Here is a 16,351-nt window from a genome sequence, read left to right on the forward strand (position 1 = left end):
CCATCCCCATCTAAGCCTTCTACCTCCCTTCCTCAGTTGGCAGCTCCAGGCTGGCCCTCTCCCCGTGCGGCCAGATTCCGCAGGGTGGGGGAAGTCAGGCGAGGATAGCCTCTTCCTCTGCTGGAGGCTCTGACAGGCCTGTGTAGCTGGGTCCTGACCCTGGAGAGCCCCCAGGCCTCCCTGTTTGCTTCACTGAGCTCCACAACTCCCTTGGCCAGGGTTATTGTCCCCATTTCACTATGAGGAAACCCAAACCATGGATACATGATCGGCCCAAAGTAGCTGAAGGGGTTAAGTGTAAACTGGAATCTGTCCAGAGCTTCAGCCTCTGTGCTCAGTGGTTCCCCAGGCAGTTTCCAGGCTGTCACACAGCCACAGCATGTTACGTAGGCAGTCACCTCCTCCAAACATAGCATCTCCCCATTCTAGGAGAAATAAAAATTTGTCTTTATTCCAAAAGTGGCGATCAGGCAAGTAGGGTTTGCAGCCTCCCTGTGGCTTTGGGGGCTTGGGTGGGTGGTCAGGGCCCTAATTCTTGAGCCAGTCAAGAAACAGTTAGGATTCACCCTTTGAATCATGGCATGAGGCACTGGTGCCGAGAAATAATCCTGAGGGAGTCCCCAACCTACCCAATTACTCCTTAGTTTGCAGAGCACTGTCTGCAGGATCCTGTCAAAGGCTACAGTTAAGTCTTGCACAGAACTCCCCATCCAGCTGGGTTCTCCAAGCTGTGTAGTGGAGCCTTGTGCCCAGGAGGGTCTGTTTGGGCTCATGAAGCAGAAGAGGCCCAGAGGTTCACTGGGAGGCCTCACCTCACCAGGCCTGCCCTGTGACATCAGCAGTGGGTGGGACTTCGGTCTCTTAGGTCAGGATCTAGGATAGACCTGGGGGTCAGAATGCCCAGGGGAGGACTAAGGGCAGATGGGACCTCCTTTGCTGGAGCAGCTATGAGCACACACTGCTCATTGGGCAGTGGGGGAAGGGCTGGGGTTTGGGTCTGGGCCGTGAGCTACATCCTGGGCAGAGGTAAGGCTGGGCTGGCCAGGCTGCAGTGCTCTTGGCACAGAGGGACTGATGAAGAAGGACTGCAGGAAACGGCGCCGCAGGCCCTCAGGCAGGTAGTAGTGGATGAAGTACATGATTCCCAGGCCATGGCCTGGGTAATAGCGGTGGTGTGGCTGAACCGCCAGCAGTGCATCGGTGATGGCATCTACGACCGGGCTGAGGTCTGGCAGTGCCTGGCTCAGACTATGCAGGAACTGCCCACTCAAGTGCTCAACATAGTCCTCACCGTAGGCCTGCAGCAGCTCTCGGGGCAGGTTGGCCAGCAGTTGCCGCTTGCGCTCTTCCCACTGGTCCACATTTTGCACTGACTCTGGGGAAGGAGTGGTAAGGCCAGAGTGGGATCAGTTAGGGAAGCCAAAGCCAGACCCAGGTATCTAACCCACAACCTGAGACCTGTCCCTAGCCAAAGCTATGCCCATTCCTCAGACCCAACCTCACTCCAGGTAGGACCATGCTCATCCCCGCTTTCCCCCTCTCCCCCACAACCCCACCCAGGCCCCACCCCAAAATCCCCAAACCTCACCTGTCTTGAAGCAGGCAGGCTGGATGATGCTGACTTTGATCCCCCAGGGCAGAAGTTCACAGCTGAATGTGTCCATGAGTAATGCCAGGGCCGCTTTGGAGGTTCCATAGGTAGCCAAGCATGGAAATGGCATGTCTCCTAGGGATGGATTGGGAGTGGGGCAGCTCAGCCTGGGCCAGAGTCTTCAGCATCTCTCCCCACCCTGCTGGGGCACCTTTCCTGCTCCAGTGTGGGAGGGCACTCACCTGCTGGGCTGCTCACAGTCACGATGCGACCTCTCGAACGGCGTAGCAGAGGCAAGAGGCCCTTGGTCAGCTCAAGCGCACCGAAGAAGTTCACCTCCATGCTGTTGCGGAATGTGGCCACTGGAGACAGCTCCGCATCGGCCACAAGGATGTTCTGGCCCGCATTGTTGACCAGGCCCCACAGACCTGAGGGCATGAAGCCAGGAGGGAAGCTGTGGATCAGCCCAGCAGCAAACCTTCAAACCCTGACTGACTTTCTCACACCCACCGAGCCACACCCTTTCCTGGTGGAGCTGAGCCTCCTGACCTGTGCTAGCAGTGTGGGTCTTGGTGAACTCCAGTGTGCGGCTAATGTCCGCTGGCTTGGTCAGGTCCATCTGCAGCAGCTTTAGACGAGGGGAACAGCAGGCTTGCAGCTCTAGGGCACCAGGGCTATCCAACTTCAGCACGGTGGCCAGTACTGTGAAGCCCATGGCGTCTAGCTTCTTGGCCGTCGCCTTGCCGAAACCAGAGTCACAACCTGGCCAGGGAAGGACAGCAAGTGAACTCCCACTGTGGCTTAGTCCAGCCCCAGTGGTCACAATGGTCTGGATGGGATCCAGGCCTCTGACACCCAACCCCATTAGCAGTCAGCAGCCATCCCTTCTTTCCTAGGCCCATCTCGGGCAGGCTTTGTCCCTTTGGCTGAGCACCTTAATACCAACACTTTCACAATTGTCATCTCCTGACTCCTCGTAGCTACCCCACCAAACCTGGCTAACGATCCCCACTACAGCTGAGGAAGCTGAGACCTAGTAGTGCTAAGTTGCTCCCCAAAGTCACTCAGCCAGCACAGAGTAAGGTCAGGACTGTGTCATATATCAGCTTGAGACCCAGTCCCAGCCCTGATGTCCTTCTGCCTGCTTGATATCAGGCCTCAGCTCACATGCAGTATTACTACACAGCCTCCCTTCTTTTCTCACTGCCCTTGCCCAGGCTGCTTCCTCTTACCTGGACACTGAAGCTGCCTCTTTTATAGTTCTGTCCCATCTTGCCCCCTGGAATCCATTCTCTACCTAAGCAGCCAGAGGGATCCTTCCAAAAATGACAATATCACTCTGCTAGTGAAAACCTCTCCAAGGCTCCCCACAGCCTTTAGGATGAAGCTGAAGTCTCTGCTCCAAACATCCAGGCCCTGTACAATCTGAGCCTGACCCTCCTTTCCAGCCTCAACACCCTCTACTATTGTTCCAGGCTCTAGGCAAGCTGGAGGCCCATCCCCACCTCACCCCTGACCACAACCCTTGGAATTCCAATCAGTGGCAACACTGGGGCAGTCTCTGAGCCCCACACCATTTGCCCCTAGGACAGGGACATGATGGATGAAGACGAGAACAGACCTGTGTTAGAATCCTTTCCTACACCCATCAAATGTGACCTAAGGTCAGTTACCACTCTGGGATGTATAACTTCCTGTCTTAGATATATAGAGAGATGAACCACCAGGCAAAGCCCAAGTAGGAGTCTGATAAGCCCCTGCTTCCTAGATTGTTCCCATTCTGATGCTGACTTCATGGTAGGCCAACTAAGGGAGGGGGAGGACCAGTGAGGGAGGAGGCTCTCTGGAGCCTGCCTCTGTGGTGATCCTGCTGAGCAGAAGCTGCAAAGTGATTCTGCACAACCAGTTTCCCCCATCTCAGCCCTGTCCCCCTCTGCTAAGGCAGAGAACAAAACTGGGTGGGGGCAGCGAGCTGCAAGCTTGGCTTTGTGTGACTGGGGACTCACCAGTCAGACCCAACTGAGGAGTCCTTCCTGGGCAAGTCTGGTCAGGGGCAGGGAAATGAGCACGTGTGTGTGTGTGTCCTTTGCCTAAGCTCCCTCCCAGAGCAGACAGGCTCTTCACAGGGAAACTGATGCCTCCCACAACCTTAGCTCTGCAGTTCCAATACAGTCAACCCACACCTTGCACACCCTCTTGCTCACCTGCAAACTCAGACACCTGTATACACCTCTAACCTACCTGCAGTGAGCCATGAACAACAATGGGTCCCTCTCATGAGACCCCTGCCGCTCAGCAGTACACAGATGTGTGCACAAGTTACCCAGCCACTCAACCCAAACCCTGACCCCAGGGCTGAGCTCCAGGAGTAGCCTTGGCCAGTGGTTCTCAGGGGCATTCTCAGGGAGGGGTGGGGGTAGCTCTGGCAGGCTTAAGACAGTGTTCCTAGCAGGTGAGGCAGGGCCTGATTACCTACTTGTCTTGCAGTCAAGTGGTGAGAGAGGAAACCCGAGTTTTGGGGCATTGGGAAGCTTGGAGACCTACCCCTGAAGTTTAGATAAAGTGGGCTGGGCAGTTTTCTCCTCCTGTGGGGCTTTGCAACCACAGCTGGAGGAAGCCCAAGTCACAGAAGGCATCCCTCCTCTCACTTCACTCTCAGGCTCAAGGCTAGGAGATGTAACAGCAGCAACACAAAGGCCTGAGGTGAGATTTCAGGAAAGACTGCCCTGGATCACTAGTATCTACAGATGGCCTGGTTCCTGTTGAGGCAGCTCATTAATTAGAAGGCAGGGAAGGAGATGCCCTGTCCCTGGGAGCAGAGCTCACAACCTAGTCCCTGCTTCATACCAGGAGGTCTGTCATCTTTCCTTTCTCAGACTCCTAAAACTGGGGTCCCTTGAAGCTTCTCACTGCACCCTGAACTTAGGTCTCTCCCATCCAGCCTGAGCCCTGCTCTGTCTCTGCCATCTTTCCCAAAGCCCAAACCTTGATGCCACCCTCACCCTGCCTTAGCACATTCTGGCTACTTGCCTAGCATTCAAGGCCCCTTCCAAGGAAACAACCTCACATCCCACCACATCCCAGAAGCCAGATTGGTTACTGACTGCCCCCTACCCAGGCCAACCTCATTCTTGCTTCAAGCCTTTGTCCCACATCTTTCATCTGATCTAAAACATCTTCCACACTCTGCCTGTCTCTGCTCATCCTCTGAGGCCCAGCTCAAGGATGGCCTCCTCTGGGAAGTTCTCCCAGCTCCATCTGATCATGCAGGGCCTCAGTCTACTGGACTGAGATTTCTGAGCAGCCAGTCTGGTGCCCCCAGCCCAGGCCCAGTGAAAGGGCAGAGCCCAAAGCACCTGTCCAAAGGCATGGGGGTTAGAGGAGAGACTATACTGCCCCTTCCCAATACAGTGGAGCCAGTGCCCCCTAATCTTTCTCCCTTTCCCCACTTCTGGCTGGGCCTCAGCTCCCCATTCCCTCCTGCTGACAGATTTATTCCTTGCTCCAGACAAAGGGAGCTCAGTCAGGCAGGCAGAGGTACCTGAGCTCAACTCTCTAAGACCTCGGCACAGAGGACCAGGAGGGATGGTCCTAGGTGCAGACTCTGGACAGCTACTTCAGCAGTTCAACGGTTGGTGGTGGGATCTGAGAGGCAGCTTAATGTCCAGCTGTCCCTCATGATGATTTCAAGCTTTTCTGGACTCCAAGGAGCCCAGCCAATTAGGGGGAGGGAGTCCCAACTCTCCATCGAAGCCTCTTCCTCCCATCCCAGGGAAGAGGAGAAGGGACCTCCCACGTGGGGATGTTAGGAAGACTTCAAGGAGTGATCATCCTTTAAAGTCCCTCAGAGCAGTATTCCCTGTCCAAAGACTGCTCTCTTGGAGAGGGGCATAGCATAAATCCCAGGAGGCTCCTACTTTCTCAGCCACCGGTTTCCCCTGCGCACCCGCCCACTCCCTACCTCATTTTCCTCTAACACCCTTGAAGCCTCAGGTAGTTAACCCGGACTTGGGGAGGTGCCCTGCGCTTCCCACTTGGCTCACTTCCTGCACCCAGGGGAGGGGGACTCTTCCACTCCTGCGCTAGAGGTCCCGCCTTGCCTTGGTATCCCCACGGGGAGCCCTCTAGGTGTCCGGTCCCGCCCTCGAACCTGGAGTCTCGCTGCTCCGCGCCCTGCGCACTCACCGGTGATGAGCACCGCGCGAGTCGCCACCGGCAGGCGCGGCGAGCGCGCCAGGCGGGACAACACGATCCAGCCGGTGGCGGCCAGCACGGCAAGTGCGGCCAGCGGGGGCAGCAGGCGCTGGCACAGCCAGTCGAGCGCGGCCAGCAACGCCAGCGCAGCCAGCAGCGGGCGGCCCAGACGCAGGTCTGCGCGCAGCAGCTGCAGCAGGGCACGGGCGGCCACGAGCAGCCAGGCGCCGCCCGACGGCCAAGGCCAGCTCTCCATGGCGGCTGGGACGGGCTGGGCCGGGGTGGGGCAGGGGGCGGGCCAGAGAGCAGGGACTGGAACTCGGGGCCGAGACGAGGGGCACGGGGTCGCAGCAGAGGACCAGCCAGGGGCAGGAGGGATACTCGCTTTCTCTGTTCACCCTCGGGCCGAGCTTATAAGGAGCCCGGGGGCGGGGAGAGGGCGGAGCGGAGGCGGGGAAAGGGCGAGGCTTTCCTTTACTTCTCACCCTGCACCTCTGCCCGACAGGTGCCCCCCACCTCTACACCCCCGCCCTCTGCCCCGCTCACGCGGCCAGATCCGCTTTCGAAGAAGCCGGAACCAAGTCGCAAAGTTACTGCTGGAGGAGCAGCAGCCTACCGCCGGCCTCTAACCCTGGTGCCCTGCATCCGCTCACCCCTGCGCCCCGACACACGCGCCCTGAGCTGCTGAACCGCCTTTCCTAGGTGAGCACATCCAGCTCACACTTGCTTGGGACATCTGAGGACACGCACAGCCTCCATCCAAGCTCCCCATGCTGACAGCACCGCCGTGGCCGCGGGGAACCAACCAGCCCTCACCCAGCAGCCGCCGCCAACGCCGGCACATGCACTATACTCCCACGCCTTGCACAGCTGCAGGTCCCTAGCACACACGTCCTGACACGTGCTTACACCTAAGCTGCCTGCAGCCACCAAATGAGGCTGTGGGGAGCAGGATGACCGCCTGGGTTCTCGGGCGTCTTTGACCTGCCTTTCCCCTTCCTTCCACTTTCCAGCTCTGGGGTTGCACCAACCCCACCCGCTCCTGCCACACAAGCGTATGTGTGTGGGTGTGTGTGCTGTGAAGGGAAAGGGGGGTCCGTGGAAGCATCTAGGCCTCACATTAACTCCAGCCCACCCTTCAACTCCAGGGACTCCAAGAGGCAGGCCATTGGGGACACCTGTGGAGTCAGCGAGGGCAACCTCTAGGAGATCCTTAACCTGCTTCCAGGATTCCCCTGGGTATAAAATAAATGAATGTGAGTGCATTTCCCTGCCTGTGTGTATGAAGGTCTGTGTTTGTGTGTGGCCCGGTGGCCCCCCCACCCTGCCCACCCCCGTGTCTGGCACCCTGTGCTTGGCATCCATGCCAGGAGTTGGTGCCAGTACCTGGCTTCCAGGCTCTATGCTGAAGTCAGTAGGTGCAGCTCATGGCAGAGGAGGTCCCTACTTCATATGGACCCTTGCCTGGTGCCTCATGCATGCCTATACTAGGACTCCTCCCAGCCCTGTTGCCCTTTCTCTATCTTAGATGCTCAGGCTCTGTGCCAGGGCTTCAAGGCAATGCCTCCTCCAAAGCCTTCTGTGCCACCCAGGCATGGCCCCCTGGTGGGCCAGAGGAATCTCAGGGAGGGACTGGGAGTCAGACCCACTTAAGGGGAGAGGCTCTGGGTGGAGGAACCAAGTCCTTCCCAGAGCCACTTCTGTGCTTCCACCTATTCCTCCCCCTGTAAGTACAGATGACAGGCCAGCCCTGGTCCTGGGAGGCCGGACTTGCCTGGGGAGGGTGTGTGTGCCTGACCTTGGGTACATGACCTTGTGTGCCTATGTATGCCTGTATTTGTATACATTTGTATCCATGGGCTCCATAGATTGTCCATGTACATATGATGTGTCTCTCCCTGTGCCATGTAAATTTGTGTGTGTGTGTGTGGTGTGTTTTGGTGACTTTCTCCCTTGGTCTGTATCATTCTTTGGAAACTCAGGGAAACACTGATTTTCCAAAACCTGCTGATTGCTGTTGTCCCAAATCTGTGGCTCAGTCTCAGAAGTGGACACAGCACCCTTGACCTGGCTTCCTGATCTAAGCTGTAGAACCTGGATAGGTGGGTCCCCCCTAGCTCTAGTCATCCTACTGAGAGTCTGGCTGTGGTTTCTCCAGCTTCATCCATTAAGGGCTTCCTTTTGTAACTGTGGAGGGGATGCAGAAGGGGTGGTGAGGTGGGGATCCCAGACAGCCTTCAATGAGGTCAAGGCCACACAGGTATACCAGCAATTGTCAGAGCAGGAGTCCAAGTGTAGGGAGGTGGAAGTGGGAAAGTAGGGTGAAAACAGAGTCTGGGAAACAGGATCGTACACTGTCCTGGGAAGGAAACATGAAGGATCCTGACTCACTGGGAAGCCCAAGATGGGGAGAGAGTCTTGCTGAGAGGGGGTGTAGGGAATGAGTGGGGGAATATAGGATGGTTAGGATGGGCATGGGGTGTTTCCAGTGGGACTGGATGATCTGCCACAGTTTTATTTAACACACCCTATGCCCTGAAATTCATCCAACTTTCTAGGCCAGGAGGCTAGGAGGCCAGGCCTCCTTCCCAGGATCTATGCTCTAGCCTCCTGTAGCCTCCTCAGCAGCTGACCCCTTGCTTCTCATCAGGTGGAGACATTCTGGAAGTAGAAAGGAGGTGGTTCAGGCAGTCATGGCTGGGAGGGGCTGGCCCAGCCCTGTCTGAGGCCTGGTGCCAGGTTGTGCCTGCCCAAGGGCAGAGAACCAGCCTCTGCCAGAACCAGAAGTCTGGGCTGGCAGGGGCCTCCAGAGAAAAGAAGGGAGGGGGGCAGAGGGTAGGAGCCCCAGCAGATAAGACAGGGCCTGGCAGGGGTAGAGGAATGAAGGGCAACCAGAAGGAGCAGAGCCCCTGAACCACCCCACCCCGAAGCCCAAAGCCCATAGTCTCCTTTAGTCCTTAGTCCTGCTCCCTCAACCCCCTTAGTCAGGAACCTGGGGAGTCAAACCTTTAGCATGCCCCAGGCTCTGGGAGGCCATGGGGTGAGTGGGGTCTGGCAGGCCAGCTCTGTTCTGCTCCATCTGAGTCCAGCAGCTCACTGGCACCATCTGCTGGCCTTTGGGGAGGGCACGGCTCTGAAGGGGATAAAGTGAAGGTGACAGCTGGATTTGAGGATGCTGGGAACAGAAATAGGGGTATTGGGGAGAGAGTTGCCAAGTAGCACTCTCCAAAAGTTCATGCTCTGTTCCCTGACCACATTGGGGTTTCTTGAGCCAAACACTCTCTTATCACTTCTTCCTTTCTCTGTGGTCAGGCTCAGAGGCAGCAGAGGCCCAAGGAGGCCCTGCCCTGCACTCTGCTCACCCCTGGCACCCCGACCATCCCTCCCTCCTGGCACAATGGCAGAAGGGAACCTCTTCCTGCCAATGACCAGTACCTCCACCCCAAGTTCCAGACCCCATCCTTCCCCATCCTCAAAGACAACAAGATTTTATTGAGTTCCTACTGCATGCCAGGCCCTGTGCTGGGCACCTTGGATATAATAACTAAACATTGGCTCCTTCCCAGCAGCATTCACACCAGCTCTGGCCTCTCCTTCTGGTAATCATAATAAAGAACTTCTCCTACCTCAATCCTATATCTCTTTCCTCAAGCATTGTTCTCATGTTCTCCCCCTGTCCCCATTCTCAGCCACATTTCTCTAAAACTATCAGCAGTCACCATCTCTACTCTCTTCTCCACAACTCCAGCTCTGAGTTTGCTCCCACTCCCAACCACACCAAAGGTTACCAGTGAATGACATCCTAGTCCCTGAATACCATGGACACATCTTTGCTTTCAGTTAACATGGCTTCCTGGATGTCTCTGCACTTCTGGCTATTCCTCACTACCCTACGCCCTTTCTCCCTTTGGTGTCTGCAAAGCCACTGCTGCTGGATTTCTTCCTACCTCTCTGGCTCTTCCTCTCTGCCTCTTTCATGAGCTTCTGTTCCTTGTGGGTGAACCTCTGACTGTGGAGGCCTCATGCTCAGTCTCTCCCTCACCATGACCTCATTTTTGTCCTCACATGCTGGTGACTCCCACACTATTTTCCAGCCAAGCCTTGCTCTTAACTCCAAGCCCATGTGTCCAGCTGCCCCTGGATGCCTCTCTGGGACACCCATAGGCCCCTTACACTTGGCATGTCCAAAGATGGTTCTCATCATCTTCCCTAGTTCTGGCAGCCACCACTTCCCCACCTCATCCTCAATCTTTATTCCACGCACTGGCCTCCAAGCCTCTTGCTCTGTCCCAAGCCCTGGGTTGTTTATAGAGGACTTACAATAGCCTTTTGTAGTAGGTACCATCATTACTATTTTACATTCAAGGAAACTGAGGCTTCCAGAGGCTAAGAAAATTGTTCAGGGTCTCAAACTCAGGTGTACCAGAGCCCAAAATCTGGGCTCTTGAGAACTGTGTTAATGTAGCGCTATGTTTGCCACACGTGGCCTCTTAGACTTCATTCTGAGGGCAAAGAAGAGCTGGTAATGGTCTTGAACAAATAAGACCCCTGTCTGGTTTGGGGATGGGAGAAGAGGGGAGGCTGGGAGTCCTGTTGGAGCATCCACATGAGGGACAAAAGCAGAGGTCTGTTTTGTATAAACTGAGCCCAGAATGCTTGTGGACATGCGAGGGCTGAGCCCAGAGGCAGCTGAGTGCCTGTGGTCTCCAGCACATCACTCATGTGACACAAAAGCCTGGGAGACTGCTGACTCCTGGGCATGAACTGAGTACCCCCTCCCTCTCATCTAGGCTGTGCACCTGGTAGTCAGGCCCCTCAGTTACCAGGGATGGGGGTGGGGAGATGCAGGAAGCCAAGAGTATCACTGATGTTTTCAAACTGGCTGGCACCCTCCTCTGAACTTCTTTTCTTTTGCCTCCAAGATTGAAGGCAGATATTTGGGGATTAGGGCCCTCGAGTTTGGAAAACACTTAGCAAATTTGCTCTGAAGGTTTTTCTTGACCAGCCCCAGGGGAAAGGCAAGCCCCAGCTGAAAACACTTGCTGGGAGAGCTTGGCTGACTCCAGGTGAAACTGGTCTTCTTGAGTCCTGCAATTTGGTTTTGAGTTATTCATAATCATTTGTCACATTTACTGTGTGCTTGCTGAATGCCAGTCCTTGTGTTCTGCCTGCTTGTACTTAATTTTATTTACTATCCTCATATCATCCCTATGAAGCAGGTGTTACCATTTTATACATAAGAAACAGACTCCGAGAGGTAAAGTGACATGCCCTAGGTAACTCAGCCTTCCAGACACTCTGCTCCTGACTAAGGCAGCACTGTCCCCTGGCCTTCAGCCTAGGAGGTTGGCAATACCTAGGCAAAGGACTATCAATCTTTTAAAATTTGCTTCTGGATTAGAATTAAGGCAAGTTGTTAAAACCAATACCAAAACTTGCTTCCTTACAGCTTCCATCACCCCGATTCAGACCTTTTCTTCGCAGAACAACTGCCAAGAAAAGATACAAAATTTAGTTGCTGTTGGCTGACTGATTTAATTTATTTGCATATACATAATTCAGCCCCGCCCCTCGTGGCTAATACACCCCCTGGGGAAGCTGTGGCTGCTTTCTGATTGCTGGTGGGGAGGCCTGTGTGTGTTGTTTTTTTAAATAAACTGAAACCAGATGGAGGAGGGGTGGGGGTTGTTCCCTGCCTTGCCTACAATTTTCTCCAGCGAATTCCTTGAAAAGCCAACCACCTATGAGTGGTGCCTATTCTCCTTGGAGGTCCCTCACCGCTGGTATGCAAATAGAGAGTGGAGCTGGGATTTCTAAAAATGAAAACAAAAAGAGGAGAAAGAAGCGTCTTGGCAAAAGGGCTTTCGGAAACAAGGGGTCATCTCCCGGTAGAGCCCCGGTTTTAAGTCTCCACTTACAGTGTCCTCACTCTCCTTCCTTCTCCCTTGAATTGGAGATTGAGCTGGGCTTGAGTCAGAATCACCTGGACCAACCACTTGGTGAAAATATGGATTCCAGACATCCTCCTACCCCGCAGCCCCCTTGCAGTGCTAACTGCTGGCGTGAGACCCCAGCTCTCAGGATGGGTTGATTTTTGAGTCAGTGGAGAGGGTTCTCCCCTGGAAGGGGCCCAAGTGCTCTTGCTTTCATCCTGGGAAGACCAGTTTCTCAAGGTGGTTATAGAAATATTTTTAACCGCCAGCCAGGTCTAAGGCTTTGTAATGCCCCTCAAGCACCTCATCAAGAGATTCCTTGTTCAGAGAGATAAGCAAGTATACTACCCACCGGTCACAGTGCCAGGAGGTTAACATATTTCTTTGGTGCGTGAATTAAGCACTGTCATGGTGAAGCATGACCTAGTCCCCAGGCAGGGGAGAACGCTTCTTTCCCAGTTCCGACCTTCATTCCTAGCTCAGAACTCTGTTCTTTTGGATTACAAGGCTTTTTAGATAATTGTGTCAGGTTACACAAGCTTTTGCGATATGAACACTCAAAGGAAATTCCTCTGGGAGCAGGCATGAAAGGTTCCAGCGTATAATTTGCTTTAAAGTATTCAAGGAAAAATTCAGGTGCCTCAGCCCTGTACATTTCTGAAATAAAGTAAGAACAGCCAACAACTTTGCACGCATGTACTATTCCCCATAGAAACGAGCAAGCAAAAAGATTTCATGCTGAATAGAAATACCCCTCCCCAGGGATCATGTGCAAGGCTAGGTGGAGGCCAGTTGCAAAGAGGGTGGCTTTGACCAGGCTGCCATGGAAATCCTTACCAGCGCAGGGTACCTTTTTATCCCCTTTCTGCATCTTAGGTAACACATGTGGTAAATACAAGCCTTCGGTTTTCCAAGAAACATAAAATAAAAACTGTATTACTGGCAGAGAAGCTTTAAAATCTTTGGTTCCTAGGACACTGAGGGTACATTTTCCACACACCATGATTTTTATTTCATTTGCCTCTGAGGGATGGCCCTGAATCAGCTCTGTTGCATAAGGTACTGTTTCCAAGCACCTTGTCCCCAACTGGAGACACAAAATAAGTTTTATCTAGGTCTGAGAGAGTTCTGAAAGGGTGACATCGTGTTCCAAGCTGCGCTGATTATAGTCAACAGTGAAAGCTGCCAGAGTCTTCTCACCAACAAAGCTGAGATAATATTCTAAATAAATTTCTTAAAGCACAAAGTAGTCATAAAAGATGATTAACAAGGAAAAATTAATGGGAGGAAAATGTCTTAAATGTAGCAAATAAAAACAATCTTTACAAGTGACATGGGAAAAATAGATTTACTATTATGAAGGGATCATAATGTAGGAAAGTCAATTTTTACACCAAAAATAATTCAACAAGTATTATTTACTTTACAAAAGGCTTCACAAAAGAATTCCTATTAAGTAGTTTTATCCTTTCATTTGTTTGTCCCATTCTTTATTCATTCAACAAACATCTGTTGAATGATTACTGTGTTCCAGGCTCTGTGCTTAGGGAAGTGGTGGTGAGCTAAATAAATATTCCTCCCCTTGTGGTCTCTCCATCTGGCTGGAGAACAGCCCCTAATCAGATCACTATATAATTAGGAAGCCACTACTGATAGAAGGAACTAGAAAGCAGAGTCTCACAGTGCTGTGGGAGTGATGACTTCTATTCTGAGGGTCAGAAAAAGCTTTCCCGGAGGAAGTGATGTTCCAGGTAGCAACAGCATCACGTGCAAAGGTCCCTAGTTTAAGAGGGAGCCTCGTCCTTCGAGGAAAAGGAGGCTATCAGGCTGTAGAGATCAGCTGGAGCCAGGGGGCAAAGGAGGTCTTGGAGGCTGCAGTGAGGAGAAGGTTTTGATTCTAATTTCATAGTATATCAAAATACCAGTCCCTGAGGAGCAGGGAGAGTCACTGAAGGTTGTAGCAGGAAGTAAAATAATGTTTGACTTTTTTTTTTTTTTTTTCATTTTAAAGAGAGTCTGAAGCTGCGGGGATAATAGGCTGACGGGAGTGGGGAGCCCACAGTAGAAGCAGAAAGACCAGTCAGGAGGCTGCTGCATTTGCCAGGACAAGAGATGCTGCTGGCCATGGGGACAAGCCAAGTGGATGGGCTGACTCATCCAGGGCCCACTGGAAACGGTACTGTGACCCAGACTAAATGGACTCAGAGAGCAAGAGCTGGGGCTAACCAATCCCACCAGGCTAATTTGATAATTAAAATTTAATTCTCTTATTTAATGAAATGGGGAGCATCACTTCCTGGTAGAAAGACAAGTAGACTCTAGATTATATGTATCAATGTCCGCTACCAGTGGAACACTCTGTGTGCTTCATATGCAGGACCATGTTTTCAGACCTCATCATGGCCCTATGCAGTAACTATTGTTACTCCCACTTCACAAAGGAGTAAATTGAAACTTAGAGAGGTTAAGGAATTTGCCCAACTGGTGACTGGCAGAGCTGGGACTGAAACAGGTAACCACTGACATGCCCTGGGACAAGTGACAAGTCCCAGGAAGGCTGGGCATACATTAGCTCTAATTAAGGATAGGTTGCTGCATCCAGCCCAGGGTAAGATAAGCCACCCAGTCTCTTCTGGCAACTAAGAGTCACGTAAGCTAGCCTGGAACCTTCTCACACTCATGTGCACAGGTTCTTTAAACCACAGTTGGGTTTTTTGTCCTCACAGCCTGGGCTGTTCACCCTGGGCAGACCTGCATTGCTGGTCAGGGGCAGCTGCTCTGGGCAGGAACAAGTCCTGCCTGAGGGGCCGACTTCTATCGCAGAAAAACGTGCCTCATGTTTTCATAGAAACTGGCCAGAGGGGGCAAGAGGGGCTGAAACTATAATCCAAGTAAACAGGACCCTGTAGAAAAAGGCCTAGGGGTGGGAGGGAATGCTTTGGGTTCCAGGAGATGTACAATCCTATCAGAGGACAGGGACAAGGAGGCGGACAGGAGCTTGCTGAGCTGGGCTTTGAAAGCCATACTTTGGCATTTCAATTGATCCTAAAGGCAAAAAGAAGCCCTGGAAGTATCTTAAACAGAAGGCTGATGAGGTGGTATTAGCAATGTGTGGCCTGATTCCTCAGTAGGTGATGCCCTGGGTAGTGTCAGGTTCTGGATTGGGAACCACACCACAATGACAGACTCAGAACACCATCAAACTGCCTGTGCTGTTAAGAAGCAGATTTGGCCAGAGGGAGTCTTCTTTTCAGACAGTTTGGCCTGCAGTCACTCAGACAGACATCTAAGGAATCTAAGCACTCATTTTTGTTTCAAATGAAACAGCTTTAATTGGTTAAATGCGTGTGTGCTTAGTCCTATTTGAAGCCCACTGTATTAGTTTCCTATTGCTGATACAACAAAGTGCTGCACATTCAGTGGCTTAAAATAATACAAATTTATTATGTTACAGTTCTGGCAGTCAGAAGTTTGAAATGGATCTCACTGGGCTAAAGTCAAAGTGTCAGCTGACTGGTTCCTTCTGGGGACTCTAGGGGTAAATCTGTTTCCTTGCTTTTTCCAGGTTCTACAGGACACCTTTTGGCTCATGGCTTCTTCCTCCATCTTCAAAGCCAGAATTATAATGTCTTCAAATCTCTCTGGCCTCTGCTTTCATCATCACATCTCCTCCCACTTTGCTCCTTATGACTCCCTCTTATAAAGGCCCTGTGATTACACTGAGCCCACCTAGATAATCCAGGATAATCTCCCACATCTCAAGGTCCTTATCATATCTGCAGGTTACACTTTGCCATGTTAAGGTAACATATTCATTGGTTCCAGAGACTGGGACACGGACATCTTTGGGAGGCCATTATTCAGACTATCACTCACTTTAACAAAGAGAAAGAATAAGCCTGGCATCTAGGAGGAGAACAGACTGGAGGGAGACAGGCTGATGTTAGGGAGAAAAGAGGCTTCTGCAGGGTCAGCAAGGAAGATGCTGGTGATCTGGGCTGGAGTGAAGTGGGAAGAACACGTTTCAGAGTAAGGATTGCATGATCTTGGGGACTGTCTGGGTTAAATGGGCAAGGACTAGGCAGAGACTGGGTAGGTAATGGTGCCCTTCAGAGGGCCTGAGGGGAGGAGCAGTTTTGTGGAAAGGACATATAGGGATATATAAATTCCCATGGGACATCTAAGAGAAGTAGCTGGGAGGAGAGTGGACCCAAGGTCTAGATGGCTGTGACTCTCAGATCCCTTCCCTCCCTGTCAGCATACACGGGCTTAACCTCCACCTTGATTTCTAGGTAACCATCTCTTTTTGACCCTGAGTTCTGTAATTCAGATAAGAGTTGAGCAATCATCTTGTATTTCTGAGTAGTATTGATATTTATTCTATATTGAGTTTGAGTTTATCAGTCCTGGAAACAAGAATTTGTATGGTAGAGAGATTAAGTCACTTGCATAGATGAGATTGGGCGTGTTCAGGGTGGTATGGCCGTAGACTTAAGTCACTTGCATAGGACTCATAGTTGGCATGTGATAGAGCAGGAGTTTCTCTGTTGCTTTTGTTGTATGGTTGTGGCTGATACCTTTTAGAGATAGGGATGTTTTCTGTCCAGCCCATTCTGAGCAGGTAGCCAGCCAA

General features: G+C 52.3%; 1 protein-coding gene across 1 annotated transcript; it reads right to left on the reverse strand.

The window, feature by feature from the left end:
- Positions 1 to 423: 423 nt before the first annotated feature.
- Positions 424 to 6,183, reverse strand: HSD11B2 (hydroxysteroid 11-beta dehydrogenase 2). Its single transcript, XM_010962473.3, has 5 exons — positions 5,777 to 6,183; positions 2,141 to 2,353; positions 1,834 to 2,019; positions 1,589 to 1,726; positions 424 to 1,375 (listed from the first exon to the last, which is right to left on the reverse strand). The coding sequence occupies exons 1-5, from the start codon at positions 6,039 to 6,041 to the stop codon at positions 963 to 965; spliced, it is 1,215 nt and encodes a 404-aa protein (XP_010960775.3). The 5' UTR covers positions 6,042 to 6,183; the 3' UTR covers positions 424 to 962.
- Positions 6,184 to 16,351: the final 10,168 nt, after the last annotated feature.

Source organism: Camelus bactrianus, chromosome 9 (genome assembly GCF_048773025.1).
Source record: "Camelus bactrianus isolate YW-2024 breed Bactrian camel chromosome 9, ASM4877302v1, whole genome shotgun sequence".
Lineage (NCBI taxonomy): Eukaryota > Metazoa > Chordata > Mammalia > Artiodactyla > Camelidae > Camelus > Camelus bactrianus.

What these genes read in the sequence shown, in the direction of transcription:
- HSD11B2 (XM_010962473.3), bottom strand. Translation starts at nt 6,041, where the DNA reads ATGGAGAGCTGGCCTTGGCCGTCGGGCGGCGCCTGGCTGCTCGTGGCC. An exon ending in GACCCACACTGCTAGCACAG is followed by an intron (nt 2,020 to 2,140) that starts GTCAGGAGGCTC and finishes TCATGCCCTCAG; the next exon opens with GTCTGTGGGGCCTGGTCAAC. An exon ending in GCCTGCCTGCTTCAAGACAG is followed by an intron (nt 1,376 to 1,588) that starts GTGAGGTTTGGG and finishes CTCCTTCCCCAG; the next exon opens with AGTCAGTGCAAAATGTGGAC.